This window comes from Netta rufina (assembly GCF_964035555.1).
Source record: "Netta rufina genome assembly, chromosome: 32".
NCBI classification, from domain to species: domain Eukaryota; kingdom Metazoa; phylum Chordata; class Aves; order Anseriformes; family Anatidae; genus Netta; species Netta rufina.
This window is the reverse complement of record NC_140156.1, coordinates 489,696-509,418: the sequence shown is the minus strand read 5'-3', so window position 1 is coordinate 509,418 and position 19,723 is coordinate 489,696. Positions and strand designations below refer to the sequence as shown.

Genomic DNA, 19,723 nt, shown 5'->3' with positions numbered 1-19,723 from the left:
CCCTGTTACTGCAGAAACCGTGGTAAATATTTGCCAGGAAATGGGAAAATGGGGTCAGCGGGGCCGTGACTCAGGCGATGAGGCAATGGGGTGGCTGCGGCCAGCCGGGCCCCGGGGGCCAGCACGGGCGAGCGGCAGCTGTGGTGTGGGGCTGGGCGCCCCCAAATCCCCCCCCCTTTAACCCTCCAGCCTTTGCTGTGGGGCTGAGAGCACCATAGGGGGGGGGCTGTGCACCCCAAAACCTCGCTGTGGGGCTGGCAGTGGGGTTGGGGGTGCGTGTTCCCGATCCTGCTGTCCTCACTGAGGGGCTGGAAGTGATTTGGGGTCTTGCAGCCCTAAATTTGGCTGTTTCGGGGGGGGGGTGCACCCCCAAACCTGGCTGGGGGGGTGTCTTGCACCCCCAAACCTGCTCTTTTGTGGGTTTTTTTTTTGAACCCCTAAACCTGCCCTTGGGGTCAGAGTAGGATGAGGGGCTCAGCACCCCCAAATCTGCCTGGGGGGGGGATTTTGTACCCCCAAATATGCCCATGGGGGGGTCCTGCACCCCCAAATCTGCCCGGGAGGGGGCAGTGCACATCCAAACCTCCCCATTTGGGGTTTTGTGTGCCCCCAAACCTGCTTGTGGGGCTGGGAGTGGGGTGGGGGTCATACTCTGCTAAACCTGCCTTTGTGGGGGGGTCTTGTACCCCCAAATCTGCCCCGGGGGTGTCCTGCACCCCGAAACCTACTCATGGGGGGCACTTCTGCACCCCCAAACCTCATTTGGGGTTTTGCGTGCCCCCAAACTTGCCTGTGGGGCTGGGAGAGGGATGGCAGCCGTGCTCCTCTAAACCTACTGGGGGGGGGTCTTGTACCCCCAAATCTACCCCGGGGGGGGGCAGTGCACCCCGAAACCTCCCCATGGGGGGGCACTTCTGCACCCCCAAACCTCCTCATTTGGGGTTTTGTGTGCCCCCAAACCTGCTTGTGGGGCTGGAAGTGGGGTGGGGGACAAGTGCCTCTAAACCTACCTGGGGGGGGGGTCTTGTACCCCCAAATCTGCCCCGGGGGGGGCAGTGCACCCCAAAACCTCCCCATGGGGGGGCAGTTCGGCACCCCGAAACCTCATTTGGGGTTTTGCGTGCCCCGAAACTTGCCTGTGGGGCTGGGAGTGGGGTGGGGGTCATACTCCTCTAAACCTACCTGTGTGGGGGGGTCTTGTACCCCCAAATCTACCCCGGGGGGGGGGTCCTGCACCCCCAAATCTCCCCATGGGGGGGCACTTCGGCACCCCCAAACCTCCTCGTATGGGATTTTGCATCTCTCCCCCGCAGCCCCTCTTTTTGGGGGCCGTGTTCCCGAACCGGGGGGGGGGTTAAATTAACCGGGGGGGGTGGGGGGGCTCCGCCCGGGGGGCTGGGCCGGGCTGGAGGCGGGGGCTTTGGGCGGGCCGGGGCTTCCCCCCCCCCGCCCCGCTGGGCTCGGCACGGCGGCGGCAGGGCTGAGCTGTGCGCTCCGGTACCGGGGGCATGGAGCCCCCCCCGCGCCCCACCGCCCTCCTCGCCCTCCTCGCCCTGCTGCCAGCGGCCACCGCAGGTACCCCACGGGGCGGGGGGGGGCCCGGGGGGGGGTATTTTTTGGGGGGGGTTCCCCTCGCCCACGCGTGTCCCGTGCTGCGCGCCCCGCTGCCGTGGGCACGCGTGGGGGTCCCCTCTTGGGGTCTGGGGGGGGGGCTCGGTGACTTCAGCACCACGGACAGGGGTGGGGAGGGGGGGAGGTGCCCCCCCCCCACCCCGGGGGGGGGGACAGGCAAGCACCCATTTTTGGGGGGCACCCGCCCGGAGGTGGCTGCGGGGGTCCCCCTGGGCTGGGAGAGGGAGCGGTGAGGGTGGGGGGGTCACCGCGTGGGGGTCGTGCCCTCAGGGTTAAGGGTGGCCCCCCCCCACCCAATGAAGGGGTGCCCCCCACCCTGGTTAAGCGCCCCCCCGTGCAGCCCAAGGGCTCGGTGTCCCCAAAGGCACCCGTGTCCCCTCCACGGTGCGTGGCTCGGAGCAGGTGGGACACGAAGCCAGGTCACTTGGGGGGGCTGTTGGGGTGGGGGGGGGGCATTTTGGGGAGCCCCCAGCGTGCCAATAACGGGGATTCACCTTCAGCATTCCCACGCCCCCACCCCAAAACACCCAGGCCAGGCATTTCTGGGTCCGGGGCCACCCACGACTGCTGTACCGGGAAAGGGGTGGGTGGTGGTGGTGGTGGTGGTTTTTGGGGGGGGTCCTGGCTTGCTGGGGGGGGTCCCGGCACGCCACGAGCCCTCCCCGGGGAGCACGGGCAGGAAACCAGCCCCATGTGCCGGGGTCAGGAGGGCCTGAGATTCGGCACGGCTGCCGCGGGGTCAGCCCGTTCCCAGCCCCGGCCGTGTCCCCGCTGTCACTTAGGGTGCCCCAGATGGGGGGGGGGCACAGCGTGGGGAGCCCCAGGAGGAATTTTTCCCCCCCCCCTCAACCTCCTGCACCCGCTTCCCCCTCCCCAGCTTGCCCGGACAGGCTCCTCCGTGCATCTGGCACCCTGGGGCGGGGGGCCCGGTGCTGTCTGATGTGGCTGCATTCACCCCCCCCCACCCCAAATCCTATGTCACCCCCCCCCTCCCCACACACCTGGCCGTGCCGGGATTAACCCTCAGCACGCCCTAAACCCTGCGGGATCCCCTCGTCGCCCAGCCAAACGGGGCGCTCAGGGGGAGCGCGTGCGCGCGTGGGGGGGGTAAAAGGGTAAAAAAAAAAAAAAGGGGGGGGGTCTCCAGCCCCTTGGGGTGCTCCCGTGCCGCGGGGGCGGAGGAATGCGCCGGAGGAATCTGGCGGCCGCGGACCGGACCTTGGGCCCACACAGCTGCCTGGCACCGGCCCCGTTTTGGCAGGACGCAGGCAGGGGGATGGGGACGCAGGGCGAAAATCACCGCCGAGGGTGATTCGGGGCTTTTCGGGTTGGGGGGTCCTAATAACCCTCCGGGGGGGGTGGGGGGGGTCTCTTCTCGCCCCGCAGCCGTGCCCGTGGACGTGCTGCAGACTCTGGGCATGAAGGACGGCCGGGACGGCGTCGCCGTCACCGCCGGGATCTGCACCCAGCGCCCCGGCACCGAGGACCCCGATTTGGCTTTCCGCGTGGACAACCGCACGCAGCTCAGCGCGCCCACCCGCCAGCTCTTCCCCGGTACCCCCCCCCTCCCACCACCCTTTTTCTTTTTTTTGGGGGGGGACCGCGAGCATCCCTAGGGCTCGGGTTGAACGCCCCCCCCGGTTCCTCCCCTGCTGCAGATTCCTCCTTCCCCGAGGATTTCTCCATCCTGGCCACGGTGCGTGCCCGGCGCGGCGGCCAAGCTTTCCTGCTCTCCATCTACGACGAGCGCGGGGTGCAGCAGCTGGGGCTGGAGGTCGGGCGCTCGCCCGTTTTCCTCTACGAGGACCAGGACGGGCACCCGGCCCCCGAGCGCTACCCCGTCTTCCGCAAGGTGAACCTGGCCGACGGCAGGTGAGCGTCAGAGCCACGGGGGGGAGGCCGGATTCTGCTCCTTTTCGCCCCAAACCAGCCCCGTCTCCGCAGGTGGCACCGCGTGGCGCTGGCCGTGGAGGGCACCAACGTGTCCCTGCTGGTGGACTGCCACCTCCTCGCCACGCTGCCGCTGGAGCGAGGACCCCGGCCCGTCGTCAGCACCGAGGGGGTGACGCTTTTCGGGGCGCGCCTGCTGGATGAGGAGGTGTTCGAGGTGAGGGTCCCCCCCACACACACCCCAAAAATCCCCGTGCCGTCGTCCCGGCTGTCACAGGAAAATGGGGTGACGCCTTGGGGGTCGCTCCCGCTGGGGGCTGCTGCCTGTCCCCGTTCCCCTCCTCGCATTCCCTCCCGCTGCAAATGTCAGGGGCCACGGGCAAAGAGGACGCTTTGAGGCAGCGAGGCGATGGAGCTGCTGTCCCCCCCCCCGCTTATTTTTCCCCCCAGGGAGCAGACAAGGCTGCCTTTGTCCGCTCGCCGCCCCCCCTGTGCCTGCAAGCCAGGGCCAAGGGGGTGTCCGTGCTGGCTGTCCCGAGCTGTGCGGGGACAGGGCACTCATCCGGGGCGTCTTGGGAGGGGGAATTAAAAAAAAAAAAAAAAAAAAAAAAAAAGAACAATTCCCCCCCCCACCCCACCCTGCTGCCACCCCCTTCGCCCTCTCCTTCTTCGCCGCAGGGTGACATCCAGCAGCTGCTGATCGTGCCGGACCCCGCGGCCGCCCACTCCTACTGCCAGCTCTACATGCCAGCCTGCCACCAGCCCCTGCTCTACCCGCTCCTGGCCCCCTTCCCGGAGGAGGTGGGCACCCGACCAAGCTCGGGGGGGGACCCTTGGGTGCTCCCCTCCTGCCGACACCCCCCGATACCCACGTTTTTCTCTGCGCAGAGCGGCCCGGAGCCCAGCGCCGCCCCGCGTAGGAAGGGCAAGAAGGGCAAGGGGAAAGGCAAGCGCAAGGGCAAGGGCAAGAAGAGGAGGAACAAGGAGCTGCAGGAGCAGCACGAGGCCCCCGAGCCCTCCGCCGTGGCCAGCCAGGTAGTGAGGGTGAGCAGCCGAGCCCCGAATCTGGTTTAAATACGGAGCGGTGTGCGTGGCCCGAGGGACCCGGATGCGTCTCCGAGCTGGCAGTGCCTCGGCACGGTGCTTTGCCTCCAGAGCTGCTTCCCCGCCTCGTCTTTGTGCAATTTGGGGCAAAACGGGCCGGCTCTGGCAGCGCTGGCCCCGGCAGAGCCAGACCTTTGGGTCTGTTGGATGCGATTTTGGCAGGGCGCTGGCCGTGCCGGCTCCTCCCCGCGCCTGCAGGGACGCCGGTGCCGATGGCACCTGGGGCTGAGCCGTCCCCACGGCTCCTGGCCTGGTCCCAGGACCCGCTGGGGGTCCCCTGGGGGCAGCCCCCTCTTCGCCTTCGTCCTCCCTTGGCTCTGGAAGTGGGTCGGGGCTGCAGCTGGAGGCCGGAGGCTGGCCAAGGGCCGCGGTCCCTCCTGCCGATGACTCAGCCTTGGCCGGGTGGGAGAGCCCCGGCGAGGGGTGGCCGAGCTCCAGGTGCTGCTCGGAGCCAGGGGCTGCACGGCCCCGACGTGCAAGGGAACGGCAGCCCCGGCTGCCCAGCCCTGCCTCGCCCTCCCCAAACCCAAGAGACCAACGGCTCCGGCGTCCCGAAGCTGGGCTGCGGCTTTGGGGACACCCCAAAACCGCGGCGTCGCTGCGGGACCCCGTGAGGGGTCCTCCCCAAAAGGGGCCAGCGCCTCCCTTTGCTGTAGTGCTGAGATCCTCACCCCGTGCCCTTTTGCGCATCACCCAAGGGCATCACACCCACCCCGACGCCGCCGCCGTCCCCGGAGGACAGCTCCTCGCCACCGGTCACCTCCAGCCTGGCCACCACCGTGAGCGTCGCCCTGAACCTCACCGAGCCCTTCGAGGTACCGCCGGGGCCGGGAGCAGCAGCGGGCAGGGGATCCCCAAAATCTGCGCATCCCCAGCATCAAACCCTGTCCCTCAGGACGCTGGCGAGGAGCTCGTGCTGGAATCCGGGGAGGACGGAGCCGCTGGGGTTGCCAGCGGGGAGCCACCGGGCTACGAGGACTACTACGACGGGGACCCCGCGAGCCCGGAGCGCTTCGGCCCCGCCGAGCGGGAGGAGACGGTGATCCGGGCTCCCCAGGTAACGCTGGGGACGAGGACCGGGACCCCCTCCAGGCACGGCCGGACGAGCTGGGGCCACGGTATGGGGTCCGGGGGTCCTGCAGGCGGTTCGGAGCTCAGCCCCGAGCTCGGGGCCGCGGTCCCTGACCCCGGCGCCGCGCTGCGTCCCGCAGGAACCCAGCCTGAAAGGGGACAAGGGCGAGCCGGCCGTCGTGGAACCGGTGAGAAGGGGGGCACGTGGCCCCCCAGGGACACTTAGAGCCCTCTTGTGGGTCACCTGTGGGTGGTGGCTTGCAGGACGGGGCGCAGGGACGCGCCGTGCTCACTCCTTTCTCTTTTAGGGTCGGCGATTCGAGGGGCCGCCGGGACCCCCGGGCCCTGCGGTAAGGAGCGGGGGGGGGGGTGCTGCTGCGGGGAGGGCTTGCAGAAGCCCAAGCGTTAACGCTCCTCCGTGTCCTCCGCAGGGGGAAACGGGACCTTTGGGACCACCGGGGCTCCCAGGGCTGCCCGGGGACCCCGGAGAGCAGGTATGGAGCAGACGGGGAGGGAGAGCTGCCCCGCAACAGGGCCGGCTGTGGGGCCGCAGGCGTTTCGGCTGCGTGCCGGGGCGTGCGGGGCGATGGAGCTGCAGGCCCTGACCTGACAGCTCGGCTTCTGCTGGCGTGACGGTGACGAGCACCCCCCCTTTCCCCCTCCCCCAAAAAAAAGGGCCCCGCGGGACGGCCGGGGCTGCCAGGAGCCGATGGGATCCGCGGCCCTGCCGGGACCATGATTATGCTGCCGGTAGGGGCTGGGATGTGAGGCTGGGGGGGCAGCTGGCTCCCCCCTGCCCTCACCCCGCTCCTCTCCCAGTTCCAGTTTGGGGGGGACTCCCTCAAGGGCCCCACCGTCTCCTTCCAAGAAGCCCAAGCCCAGGCGATCCTGCAGCAGGCGAAGGTCAGGACCCCCCCGCGCCCACCCCCGCGGCTCAACCTCCCCCCTCCCGCCTCACCCCTCTCCTCCTTTCCCTCCCCAGCTTGCCATGAAGGGCCCCCCCGGCCCCATGGGGCTCACCGGCCGCCCGGGTCCCCTGGTGAGTGCTGCTGGCGTGGGGGCTGCTGCGGGACCCCCTTGGGGTGCCCACCTCACACCGGGGTCTTTGGGGCACCCCAGCAGACCCCCCCCGTGGCGGGGGCTCCACGCTCTCCGTTTTTTTTTTAGGGTCTGCCAGGACACCCGGGCCTGAAAGGGGACGCAGGGGACATGGGGCCGCGGGTGAGTCTCGTAAGGTTGGGGTGGGGGGGGGCCGTTGGAAGCCTTCCTCTCCTCTCACTCCTCTTCCTCTTCTCCATCAGGGTCCCCGGGGACTGCAGGGACCCCCGGGACCACCGGGGAAGCTGGGCAGACGGGTAAGCGCTGTGGGTTTTAATTGCAGCCCCCCCCCCCCAAAACGCCTTACCCTGCTGCCACACGCCCCCAAACTTGCCCCCTCACCCCTGGGGGGGGGGGCACGGAGCTTTTTGCCCCTTCCTCACCCCCTTCTCGCAGGGTCGCGCTGGAGCAGACGGTGCCAGGGGACTCCCGGGGGACACCGGACCCAAGGTGCTTGGGGTGCCAGGACGCCCACGGCCCCCTTTTTTTTTTTTGGGGAGGGGGCCGTGGGCTCATCTTGTACCCCGTAGGGTGACCGGGGCTTCGATGGTTTGCCGGGGCTGCCGGGGGAGAAAGGCCACAGGGTAAGTGCCACCGCGCCGCGTCCCCTCCTGCCGCCACCCGTCCCGGTGTCCCCTCACCTCCTCTCCGTCCCGTAGGGTGACGTGGGGAAGCCAGGACCCGCAGGCACCCCCGGGGAGAAAGGAGCCAGGGTGAGGATCCTGGGGGGGGGCTGGGGAAGGATCAGGCCCTGGTGGAGCGGGCAGGACACGCTCAGCTCCTCTCTGTCCCCCCCCAGGGCTCCGATGGCTTGCCGGGACCACGGGGACAACCGGGGGAACCCGTGAGTATCCGTGGGGGGGGGGGGGGGGCTGGCCTCGGTTGTCCCCCAACCTCAGGAGGTTTCGGGGGGCACGAAGAACCAGGACAGCCACGTTTGAGGGGTTTTGGCCCCCCGCAGCTTTTTGGAGGGGAGATTCGGGCTCTGGCCCCCTGCTAACGCCTCCGTTCCTTGGCCCTAGGGCATGCGGGGGCTCATCGGCTCCCGGGGTTCCCCCGGCCCCCCGGGACCACCGGTAAGGGGCAGCGTCCGTCTGTCCGTCCCCGTCTGTCCGTCCGGGCTTTTTCTGCGGGGCGTCGCCTTGGGGTGCAGCGCCCTGAGGCTCCCTCCTTCCCCCCCCCCTGCAGGGTGCCAGCGGCATCGACGGCGCGCCGGGACCCAAGGGCAACGTGGTGGGTGCCCTGCTGGGAGCCCCCACCCCAAATTAACCCCAAGGGTGGGGAGGCACGGGAGGGTGCCCGCAGGGTTTTTTTTTTGGGGCCGTGCTGATGGATTTCCTCTGCCCCCCACCCAGGGAATCCAAGGGGAGCCGGGCCCCCCGGGCCAGCAAGGAAACCCCGGTCCGCAGGTAAGGGATGGGGGGGCCAAGGGGGTGTCCCCATGGGGCTGGGGGTCCCTTCTCAGCACCCCATTGTTCTCTTGCAGGGTCTGCCCGGCCCCCAGGGCCCCGTTGGGCTGCCGGGGGACAAGGTGAGTCTGGAGCTGGCACGGGCGAGGGGGTGGTCCCACCGTGTCCCCCCCCCTTCACGTCCTCCTCTCGCCCAGGGCCCTCCGGGGAAGCCGGGAATCCAAGGGGTGGCTGGGGCCGACGGGCCCCCGGTGAGTACTGGAGAGGGGATTTGGGGTCAGGCTGATCCCCGGCACCGCGGGGACAACGGGGACGCCGTCACCTCCCCATCTTGGGGCTCATTTTTGGGGTGTCCCGGCAGGGTCACCCTGGCCGAGAAGGGCCGGCCGGAGAGAAGGGCCTCCAGGTAAGGGGACGGGTCCCAACCCCGTGTCCCAGGCACGGCTGTGGGGTCTCCCCTGTGGGTTTTTTGTTTTTTTTGCTGATGTTCAGCCTGTCCCCAGGGTCCCGTGGGTGCCCCGGGTCCCGTCGGCTATCCGGGACCCCGTGGGGTGAAGGTAAGCTCAGCTCCCCCCCACCCCACGCGCTGCGTGGCCCTGCTGAGGGACGAGGTGGGGGGCCCGGGGGGGTGTCCCCCGGGGTTGGGGTCCTCCCTCGGCCCCCTTTTTGTCTCTGCAGGGAGCTTTTGGGGTGCGGGGCCTGAAGGGCAGCAAAGGGGAGAAGGTAAGGGGTGGGGTGGTGAGGGGGCCAGCGGGGTGGGGGGGTCTTGGTCCTGCGGTAGCCCCAGGTTTTGGGGGGCACTCGCCCCTGCCCTGGGGTAGCCTTGGGGTTGGGGGGGTGAGGGCTGCGGCTGGAGGCAGCTCTGCATTGGGATTTGGGGCTCGGCCCCACGCTGCGACCCCATCCGCACGGCCCCATCCCCTTAAAACCTGCTGCCCGCCCCCCCCCCCCCCCCAGGGTGAAGATGGATTCCCTGGCTTCAAGGGCGACATGGGTCCCAAGGGCGACAGGGTAAGCGGGGTGCTGGGGTCCGGGGGGGGGCTCCTCCCCACGGGGCTGCAGGATTTGGGGTCGTACGGAGTGGGATGGAGCTGGAGGGGGAGATAATTTGGGGAGGGGGAGATATTTTGGGGAGGGGGAGATATTTTGGGGAGGGGGAGCTGGGGACCAGCTGGCAGCGTGCTCCCTGCACCTTTGCCTTGCCTTTAGGGTGACCAGGGCTCGTTGGGACCCCGTGGCGAGGACGGCCCCGAGGGGCTGAAGGGGCAAACGGGTCCCATGGGGGAGCCGGGTGCCGCTGGCCCCGCAGGGGAGAAGGTGAGCACTGTCCCCATGTCCCCATGTCCCCATCCCCGTGTCCCCGTGTCCCCCCCGTAGCCCACACCTCAACCCTGCTCTCTCCTTTATAGGGCAAACTGGGGGTGCCGGGCCTCCCAGGCTACCCCGGGCGTCAGGGCCCTAAGGTGAGCAAAGGGGGGTGGCATTTGGGGTGTCCCCAAGGTGTCCCCAAGGTGTCCCCGGCTTGTGACCCGTGCTCTCTGTCCTCAGGGATCCGCTGGCTTCCCGGGTCCTGTGGGGCTGGCGGGAGAGAAAGGGAAGAGGGTGAGTGCCCTACAGCACGCCACAGCACCCCATTGGGACGTTCCCCGTCCCCCACGTCCTTCTGGGGTGGGGGGGACACCCCCCGTGTGCTGCTGTCCCCCCCCCCACCTCGTCTCTCCCCACAGGGCAAGGCTGGCCAGGCCGGGCAGACGGGACAGCGAGGGCCCCCGGTGAGCGGCCGCGGCCCCCACCCCGAGCTGGTGGTGATGGGGGGCACCCCTGGGTGCTGTGGTGGGGGCACCCCTGGGTGCTGTGGTGGGGGGCACCCCTGGGTGCTGTCGGGAAGCCTGGTGTGGCTGGTTGTACCCCACAGGGACCATTATGGGGTCGTTTTTATCCCACAGGGACCATTGTGGGGTCGGTTATACCCCACAGTGACCACCATGGGGCTGGTTTTACCCCACAGAGACCATTATGGGGTCGTTTTTATCCCACAGTGACCATTATGGGGTCGGTTATACCCCACAATGACCCTAGTGGGGCTGGTTATATCCCACAGTGACCATTGTGGGGTCGGTTACATCCCACAGTGACCACCATGGGGCTGGTTTTACCCCACAGAGACCATTATGGGGTCGTTTTTATCCCACAGGGACCATTATGGGGCCGGTTATATCCCACAGGGACCATTGTGGGGTTGGTTATACCCCACAGTGACCATTATGGGGTCGTTTTTATCCCACAGTGACCATCGTGGGGTTGGTTATACCCCACAGTGACCATTATGGGGTCGGTTTTACCCCACAGTGACCATTATGGGGTCGGTTTTACCCCACAGTGACCATTATGGGGCCAGTTATACCCCACAGTGACCATTATGGGGCCAGTTATACCCCACAATGACCATAGTGGGGCTGGTTATACCCCACAGTGACCATTATGGGGTTGTTTTTATCCCACAGGGACCATTATGGGGTCATTTTTATCCCACAGGGACCATTATGGGGCCGGTTATATCCCACAGGGACCATTATGGGGTCGGTTATACCCCACAGAGACCATCGTGGGGTCGGTTTTATCCCACAGTGACCACCATGGGGCTGGTTTTACCCCACAGAGACCATTGTGGGGTCAGTTATATCCCACAGTGACCATCATGGGACTGGTTGTACCCCACAACAACCATCATGGGGCCGGCTGTACCCCACAGCCACCACCCCGGGACCGATTTTACCCTACAGCAGCCATCCCCAAGGCCAATTCAACCCTGTGGCGACCATCCCAAAGCCATTTATGGCCCACGGCACCCATCCTGGGGCCATCTTTGGGTCCTGCCCTACCCCACAACCCCATGCCCTGCATCCCACCCACATCCCATGGCATTTAGGATCGGGAAGGGGGGCTCTCATTTCCCACAGCAGCCAGCCCCAAACTTCCATCTGCGTCCTACAGGAGCTGCTTTGGGGACAGCCATGTGCCACCCCCCTCTTGTCCCCTGTCCCCCTCCCAACCCCACAACTCCTCACCCTGCTCTTTGCCCCCACACAGGGCCTGCCGGGGGAGCGAGGGCTGCCCGGCCCTACAGGGAAACCCGGCCCAAAGGTTGGTAGGAGCTTGGTTTTGGGGTCCTCCTTGTCCCCACTGTCCCCCCCCCCTTGCTGCCACCCTCTTTCTGTCTCCCCAGGGAGATCCTGGCCACGATGGGGCCCCCGGCGTGGTGGGGGAGAAGGTAAAGACGCTGCACGGGGTGCGCCCCTACAAAGCCACCCCAAAAAGGAACGGGGCCGAGCACGGGGGTAACGGGGTGCCAGGCTCGAAGGGGGGGGGGGCACCAGAGCTTTTGGGGGAAGCTCCAGCTCCACCGCCAAAATTTTTCCTTCTTCCCACAGGGCCCTCAAGGTCCGCAGGGTCCCCACGGCTTCCCGGGCACCAAAGGGCCCCCTGTAAGTTTTTTGGGGGGGGGGGCAGCGTGGGGAGAGGAATGGGGTTTTGGCGTGTCCCCCTGCCCTCCCCTCCACAACCCCCTGCTCCTACCTAGGGCCCCCCCGGGAAGGACGGCTTGCCGGGACACCCAGGGCAGCGTGGCGAGCCGGTGAGACCCCCCCCCCTGAGACCCCCGGCCCCCCCAGGGGACAGCAGGAGAAACCCAATTTTAACCAAATTTTTTTTTTTTTTTTTCCTTTCTCCTCCGCAGGGATTTCAGGGCAAAACCGGCCCCCCCGGCCCCACGGGGGTGGTGGGACCCCAGGTGAGGGGGAAAATCGGCAGAGCTCGGTGTGGAAGTGAGCCTGGATGGATGGAGAGACCCCCCCCAAAAAAAAAAATGCTCACCCTGCTTTCTACCCGCAGGGAAAATTGGGCGAAACGGGGCCGGTGGGCGAGAGGGGGCACCCAGGCCCCCCCGGCCCCCCCGGGGAGCAGGGTCTGCCCGGAGCTGCTGGCCGAGAAGGAGCCAAGGTAGGAGCGGGGCTGGGGGGGCCGCACGCCCACCCCCTTTGTGAGCTCTGGGGGGGTCTCGGGGGCTCTCCCCCGGCTCTTTGGGGTCAGAGCAAAGCTCTCTGCTCCTCCTGTCCCCCCCCCCCCGCAGGGAGACCCCGGCCCGGCTGGTGCTGCAGGGAAGAGCGGCCCCCCCGGCATCCACGGCTTCCCCGGCGCACGGGGGGCACCCGGAGAGACGGTGAGTGCTGCTCCGGGGGGGGGGCACAACCCAAAACAGCCCCCCCGGGAGAGGGGGAGCGGGCTCCATCCTAACCCCTCTGCCCTCCTTGTAGGGTCCTCCCGGCCTGAAGGGTGGCGAAGGGCCCCCCGGCCCCCCCGGCCCCACGGTGAGTACAAAGTTTTTGGGGTTTCCCTCGTGCGCAATTCGGGGAGGAGGAGGAGGGTGACTGGGGGGGGGGAGGAAGGCTGCTGAGCCTTTCTCTCCCTCCACCCCTGCCTCTCCTTTCTCCCCAGGGTTCCCCTGGCGAGCGAGGCCCCACGGGGGCCGCGGGAGGCATCGGTTTGCCCGGCCGGGGGGGTGCACAGGGCCCCCCCGGCCCCCTGGGCGAGAAGGGGTCCCCGGTAGGTGCCGCAGGGCGCAGGGGGGCGAGGCGGGGGGGTTTGGGGCAGCTCCGGGACGAGCTGGGGGGGCCCAGTTGGCCTCTTCCTCATCCCTTCCTCTTCCTCCCCGTAGGGTGAGCGGGGTCCCATGGGGCCGGCCGGGCACGACGGGATCCAGGGTCCCCTGGGGCTGCCGGGACCCCCCGGCCCCCCCGGCCCCGCTGGAGAGGATGGGGACAAGGTGAGTCGTCGCGGGAGGGGGGTGCACCTCAGCCCCCCCAGCAGCATTTTTTTTAATTTTATTTTGATTTTTCCCACATTTTGCTGTTGATATCATCTGGGGGGGGGGCTCGGGGATGCGTCCAGGGGTCCGGGGACCCCCCCTCCGATGGGTTTGTGGCTTCCCCGGGAGCGGGGGGGATTTTCCTTGGCCCCTGCTTCCCCAGCCGTGCCAGCTTTCCCTGGCCTCCAGCGCTCCCGGCTCGCGTGTGGGTGACATGAGGGGGGGGACAGCAGTGGGGGGGGACACACAGGAGTTTGTCACCTTGTCACCGTGTCCCTCTGGCCAGGGCGAGATGGGGCTTCCCGGACAGAAGGGCAGCAAAGGAGACAAGGGCGAGGCGGTGAGTGCCGAGGGGCTGCTCTGCCCCCAGAGGGGTCCCGGAGGGGCAAAGCAGCTCCAGGAACGGGGCAAGGTGGGGAGGAGCGAGGGGAGAAGGGTTTTGGGGCCCCCCCCCCGAACCCCACGGGGGTGCTGCTGTCCCCGCAGGGCCCTCCGGGACCGCCAGGAATCCAGGGACCCATCGGGCACCCCGGCCCTGCGGTGAGTTGTTTTTTTTTGGGGACCCTTCCCACCCCGTTTCTTCCCCCGATCCCACAACCGAGCGCTTGCCCGCGCCGCTTCCCATCTCAGCTCCGTCCCCTGCCCCCCCCGGACCCCCCCCCCCCCCGAAACTGGGGTCTGCGGGGGGCCTGACCCCGACCCCTCTCTTGGCAGGGAGCTGATGGGGAGCCAGGGCGCCGCGGGCAGCAGGGGATGTTTGGGCAGAAAGGAGACGAGGGATCGCGGGGTCACCCCGGCCTGAGCGGCCCCCCCGGCCTGCAAGTAAGGAGACCCCCAGCTGGGGGGCAGGGGGGGGGCCTGCTGGGTCGTTGGGGACACCACGGTTTGGGGACAAGGGACACGAGGGACCCCCAGCTAACCCCAGATCACACAGGGCATGCCGGGCCCCCCGGGCGAAAAGGGCGAAAACGGCGACGTTGGCCCCATGGTGAGGACCCCCCCCCCCCGAATTCGGACCCCCCTCCGAGTCCCTCACCCCCATCTCCAGCTCCCCACGCAGCCCCCGTGGCTCTTTGGGGTCTGACCCCGCTCTGTGCCCCCCCCCCTCCCCGCCAGGGACCCCCCCGGAGCGCCAGGACCCCGTGGGCCGCAGGGACCCAGCGGTGCCGAGGTGAGTGCAGCTCGTGGGGGGGGGGGCTCGGCTGGAATTTGGGGTGCCGACGGGTGTCCCCCCCCCCCCCCATCCTCTTGCTTTTAGGGTCCCCAGGGAATGCCGGGCGGCGTGGGACAGCCGGGGGCCGTGGGAGAAAAGGTAAGGATGTGGTTGGGGTTGGGGGGGGGCGACGGGGGTCTCGAGGTCTGGGGGGAGCCAGGGGGCTGGGGGGGGGCCACGTGCACCTCCCTGCGCCCAGTGGGGTCTCTCTCCTCGCTTTTTTCTTGGGTAGGGTGAGCCCGGTGAAGCTGGAGACCCCGGAGCCCCTGGAGAGCCTGGCCCCCCCGTGAGTATTGCACCCCAAAGGGGGGTGTCCCTTTTTGGGGGGGGGGGGGGCAGCACCCGGCGAACGTTTTCCTGCCCAAAACGCCCCGAACCCCCCCCCCCCCCGCTCTGATCGCTCCCCCTCCCTCCGCAGGGTGTGAAAGGAGACGTGGGGGAGAAGGGAGACGCGGGGCCGTCGGGGGCAGCCGGCCCCCCCGGCAAAAAAGGCCCCCCCGGAGAGGATGGAGCCAAAGGCAACCTGGTAAAGGGAGGAGCGAGACGCCCCCAGCCCCCCCCCCCCACCCCAGAAACACCGAACCCGTGCCCCTTCCCGCTGGCCCAAGCTCTGGGGCTCCCTCCTAGCCCCCCCCCCATTTCCCCCCCCCCTTTTTTTCCAGGGTCCCATCGGCTTCCCAGGGGATCCCGGCCCCCCCGGAGACCCCGGCCCGCCGGTGAGTTTGCCCCCCACCCCCCCACACCGTGCCCCAATGTCACCCCCTGTCCCCACCCCGGGCTTGGGGGGGGTGGGGGGGACACCGCGGTTCTCTCCCCCTCGAGGCACCCCAAAAACCTTGGGGAGGGGGCTTGGGGGGGGGGGGCAGCACAAAAGCTCCCCCCTGCCCCGTGTCGCAGGGTCTGGACGGGGCTGTTGGAGAGAAGGGTGACAGCGGGGACCCCGGCCTGCCGGTGAGTGGGGCAGCAGGGGGGGGGCTTAAACCCCCCTCCCCGGGGGTCTTGCACATCCGTGCGCCCCCCCAGTCCCCGCTTTGGGGCCATTTTCACCCCAAAATCCCCCCACCCCCCTCCCCGGTTTTGTTTTAGGGTCCGCCGGGCGCATCAGGAGAACCGGGCCCCCCGGGCCCCCCCGGGCGGAGGGTGAGTAGGGGCTGAGCAGGAGGATTTGGGGGGGGGGGGGGGCACAGCACAGTGGGGCTGCAAATGGGGCCAGCCACAGCTCCTGGTGCCCCCCCCCCCCTTTTTTCAGGGACCCGTGGGACCCGTGGGGCGCGAGGGCCGTCAGGGCGAGAAGGGTGCCAAGGTAGGTGGCCCCCCCCGACCCCCCCCAAAACTCACTGCCCCCACCAGCCCAGGGCAGGACACGGTGTGGGGCCAGCCTCAGCTCCCCATGTCCCCCCCCCCCCCCCGTGTCCCCAGGGGCAGCCCGGCACCGAGGGGCCACCCGGGAAGACGGGACCCGTGGGGGCGCAGGGACCCCCGGGGAGACCGGGATCCGAAGGGCTGCGGGGGATCCCCGGCCCCGCGGTGAGTGCTGGGGACGGGGACAGCGGGGACAGGGACATTGGGATGGGGACAGTAGGGATGGGGACAGTGGGGACAGTGGGGGTGAGCTATAGGGATGGGGGGCAGCAGGGACGGGGACAACGGGGATGGGGACATTGGGATGGGGACAGTGGGGACAGGGGCATTGGGGTAGGGGACATTGGGATGGGGACAGTGGGGGTGAGCTACAGGGATGGGGACAGTGGGGATGGGAACATTGGGATGGGGACATTGGGATGGGGACAGTGGGGACATTGGGGATGAGCTACAGGGATGAGGACAGCAGGGATGGGGACATTGGGATGGGGACAGTGGGGACAGTGGGGATGAGCTACAGGGATTGGGACAGCTGGGATGGGGACAACGGAGATGGGGACATTGGGATGGGGACAGTGGGGACTGGACAACGGGGATGGGATATGGGGATGGGGACAATGGGGACAGGGTAATCAGGGATGGGATATGGGGATGGGGACAGTGGGGACATTGGGGATGAGCTTCAGGGATGAGGACAGTAGGAATGGGGACAGTGGGGACAGGACAGTGGGGACATTGGGGATGAGCTACAGGGATGGGGACAGCAGGGACAGGGGCACTGGGGATGGGGACAAAGGGGATGGGGACAGTGGGGATGGGGACAGTGGGGATGGGGACAGTGGGATGGGGACAGTGGGGATGGGGACAGTGGAGACATTGGGGATGAACTACAGGGATGGGGACAGCAGGGATGGGGACAGTGGGGACTGGACAATGGGAATGGGGACAGTGGGGACATTGGGGATGAGCTACGGGGATGGGGACAGCGGGAATGGGGACAGTGGGGACAGGGGAATTGGGGATGGGATATGGGGATGGGGACAGTGGGGATGGGGACAGCAGGGCCAGGAGCATTGCAATGGGATATGGGGATGGGGACAATGGGGATAGGGACATTGGGGATGAGCTACAAGGATGGGGACAACAGGGATGGGGACAGCGGGGACAGGGGCATTGGAGATGGGTGACAAGGATGGGGACAGCGGGGATGGGGTCAGCAGGGACAGAGGCATCGGGGGCAGTGGGGACATTCCCATGCGGCCAAACACGTCCCCAAAACCATGGCTTGGAGACATCCCCTCGGCCCCACCGCTGCAGCCGGAGGCGACAGCAGCTCGGAGGGGCATTTTTTGGGGGCGGGGGGCTCACCCCCGTGCCCCTCTCCCACCCCAAATCTCTTCCAGGGCGAACAAGGCCTCTTGGGGGCACCGGGACAAACGGGACCACCGGGCCCCCTGGTAAGGCAGGGCCATCCCGTAGCCATCCTGGCCGGGCGCAGCGCGGGCACCGTGACCCCCCCCCCCCCCCTTTGCCTCTTTTAGGGTCCCGTGGGATTGCCCGGCCTCAAAGGAGACCCCGGCCACAAGGGAGAGAAGGTGGGACGGGGTTTTTTTTTTTTTTTTTTGGGGGGAGGGGGCTGGGGGGCTGCTCCTTGGGGAGGTGGCTGCCTCACCGTCCCTTTTGTCCCCAGGGCCACGCCGGTTTGATTGGGCTCATCGGACCGCCGGGGGAGATGGGGGAGAAGGGAGACCAGGGGCTCCCGGGCATCCAGGGCCCCCCAGGACCCAAAGGAGACCCCGTGAGTGTTTGGGGTCTCCCCCGAGCTTCAGGGGGAGCTGCGCAGCTCGTGGGGGGGGGAGACGAGGCACAGGTAGGGCGAGCACGGGGCTGATGCTGACTCCCCGCAGGGTTTGGCCGGCCCCATCGGCCCCACCGGCCCCCCTGGCCCCCCCGGGCTGTCGGTGAGTATTTGCCTGTGCTTTTGGGGGTGCTCCAAGCCTCCTCCTGAGCCTCCTGCGCCTCTCCTGCCTGCCTTTAACACCCCTAAAGGACCTGGGGGCTTTGTCCCCAGGATGGGAAAGGGGCAGGGGGGGGCACGAGCCCCGTGGGGGGGTCGGGGGCAGCGCCGTGGGACCGCTGCACGCCCAGGGTTGCTCCCAGCCCCCGCCGCTCCCCTCTTTTCTCTTCCCCGCAGGGTCCCTTGGGCCAGAAGGGCTCCAAAGGCTCTCCGGTGAGTGCTGGGGAGGGACGGGGATGGCGACAGGGTGGGGGCTCCCATCGTGTGCTCCCATGGGACCCCCCCCCGCTCCCCAAAGTTGGGTGGCAGCAGGGGGCGAGCACCGCGTGGCCGACTCCTTTTGCAGGGCGCTCTGGGTCCCCGAGGTGACACCGGCCCCCCAGGCCCCCCAGGACCACCGGTAAGGGACGTTTTGGGCACAGGGACAACGGGGGGGCTCTGCTCTTGAGCCCCCCCTCATCCCGCTCTCACCCCTTTTTCCCTGCCCTCCCCAGGGCCGCCCGGCTGAGCTGCTCGAGCCGCTGCCCTCGAGCCGGAGCGGGAGGCACCGGCGGGCAGCCCAGGGGGCTCGGGGCGAGCAGGGGCCCCCCCAGGACTACGAGGGGCTGGAGGAGGTGTACGCCTCGCTCAGCTCCCTGCGCACCGAGGTCGAGCAGCTGCGGCGACCCCTGGGCACCCCCGAGAGCCCCGCGCGCGTCTGCAAGGAGCTGCAGCTCTGCCACCCCCACCTGCAGGACGGTGAGGGCTCGGGAGGGCGGGGGGGGGGGGGGGCGACAAAAGTGGGGTGCTGGACCGGCCCCGTCCGTCTGTCTGTCTGTCCGTCCGTCTGTCCTTCTTGCCCTCCTCCTCAGGCGAGTACTGGATCGACCCCAACCAGGGCTGCTCCCGCGACGCCTTCAGGGTTTTCTGCAACTTCACGGCCGGCGGCGAGACCTGCCTCTTCCCCGAGAAGAAATTCGAGGCCGTGAGTTCGAGAGGGGAGGATGGGGGGGGGTCCAAAAATCCTCTCCGCCAGCTGGGAAAGCGGAGGGGGGCGTTTCGGGGCTCGCTTTTCCCCGAGGGGCCGCGGGTTCGAGGTTTTGCCTCCTCTGTCACCCCCCCCTCCCCGCCCCCCCCCCCCCAGGTCCGTCTCGCTGCCTGGAACAGGGAGAAGCCGGGGACGTGGTACAGCACCTTCAGGAGGGGCAAGAAGGTAGGAGCCACGGGCACGAGGCTCCTCGAGGGAGGGCGCACGGTGCGCCCGGCGTCTCCCCGCTCCCTCGCCTCAACCCCGCGCCGTGTCCCCCCCCCCACCCCCATCCCCGCAGTTCTCCTACGTGGACGCGGACGGGAACCCGGTGGCCGTGCCCCAGCTCACCTTCCTGCGCCTCCTGAGCTCCAGCGCCCGCCAGAATTTCACCCTGACGTGCCAGCACGCCGCCGCCTGGTACGACGCCCGCGCCGCCTCCTTCGCCCGCGCCCTGCGCTTCCGCGGGGCCAACGACGAGGAGCTGGGCCACGACCACCCGGCCGCCCCCATCCGTGCCCTCCACGACGGCTGCCAGGTGAGGCCCCGCAGCACCCCGTTTGCTGGTTTTTCTTTTTTTTTTGGGGGGGTTTCCCAGCCCCTCGACCCGCTCCCGTCCCCGCAGGAACGCCGGGGCCAGGAGCGGACGGTGCTGGAGGTGTCCTCGTCCCGCGTCGAGCGGCTGCCGCTGATGGACGTGGCCGTGGCCGATTTCGGAGAGGCCAACCAGAAATTCGGCTTCGAGCTGGGCCCCGTCTGCTTCGTGGGCTGAGCACGGCCCCCGGACACGGGCGGGCGGGGGTCTCCGTGCCCCCCCCCCGCCACCCCCTGCGCCAGGGACAGTGCCCCAGGCTCTGCTCTGGCATTCTCAGGACTCGGAGCCGCCGCAGCGCCGTCCCCTCCTGCCCTCGGGGGCCCCCCCTTATTTATACTGCCGGCTCCTCGAGGCGGGAGGGGGGCAAAGCTGGGGCAGGGCACCCCAGATGGTAGGGAGGGGGGGCCCGAGCCCCCTCCCCGTGGTGCTACAACGCTCCCTTAGTGAAGCACTGGACGTGCC

The 19,723-nt window shown here is 68.6% G+C and overlaps 1 protein-coding gene across 1 annotated transcript; it reads left to right on the top strand.

Moving 5' to 3' along the window:
- The first annotated feature begins 1,456 nt into the window (after positions 1-1,456).
- COL5A3 (collagen type V alpha 3 chain) lies at positions 1,457-19,723 on the top strand. The gene is given in 68 exon segments (XM_084304005.1): positions 1,457-1,575; positions 3,019-3,186; positions 3,291-3,504; positions 3,577-3,739; positions 4,201-4,323; positions 4,411-4,557; positions 5,325-5,441; positions 5,522-5,683; positions 5,838-5,885; positions 6,006-6,047; positions 6,129-6,191; positions 6,373-6,447; positions 6,517-6,600; positions 6,680-6,736; positions 6,865-6,918; positions 6,999-7,052; positions 7,192-7,245; positions 7,326-7,379; positions 7,455-7,508; positions 7,595-7,639; positions 7,818-7,871; positions 7,984-8,028; positions 8,151-8,204; positions 8,282-8,326; positions 8,402-8,455; positions 8,566-8,610; positions 8,708-8,761; positions 8,883-8,927; positions 9,162-9,215; positions 9,414-9,521; positions 9,614-9,667; positions 9,753-9,806; positions 9,932-9,976; positions 11,295-11,348; positions 11,431-11,475; positions 11,636-11,689; positions 11,785-11,838; positions 11,941-11,994; positions 12,096-12,203; positions 12,334-12,423; positions 12,518-12,571; positions 12,699-12,806; positions 12,919-13,026; positions 13,355-13,408; positions 13,555-13,608; positions 13,783-13,890; positions 14,003-14,056; positions 14,185-14,187; positions 14,189-14,239; positions 14,327-14,380; positions 14,514-14,567; positions 14,700-14,807; positions 14,944-14,997; positions 15,179-15,232; positions 15,368-15,421; positions 15,531-15,584; positions 15,701-15,808; positions 17,047-17,100; positions 17,185-17,238; positions 17,334-17,441; positions 17,551-17,604; positions 17,838-17,873; positions 18,007-18,060; positions 18,155-18,398; positions 18,512-18,624; positions 18,784-18,852; positions 18,968-19,204; positions 19,292-19,723. Coding segments are annotated over 68 exon segments (5,319 nt in total). The 5' UTR covers positions 1,457-1,508; the 3' UTR covers positions 19,439-19,723.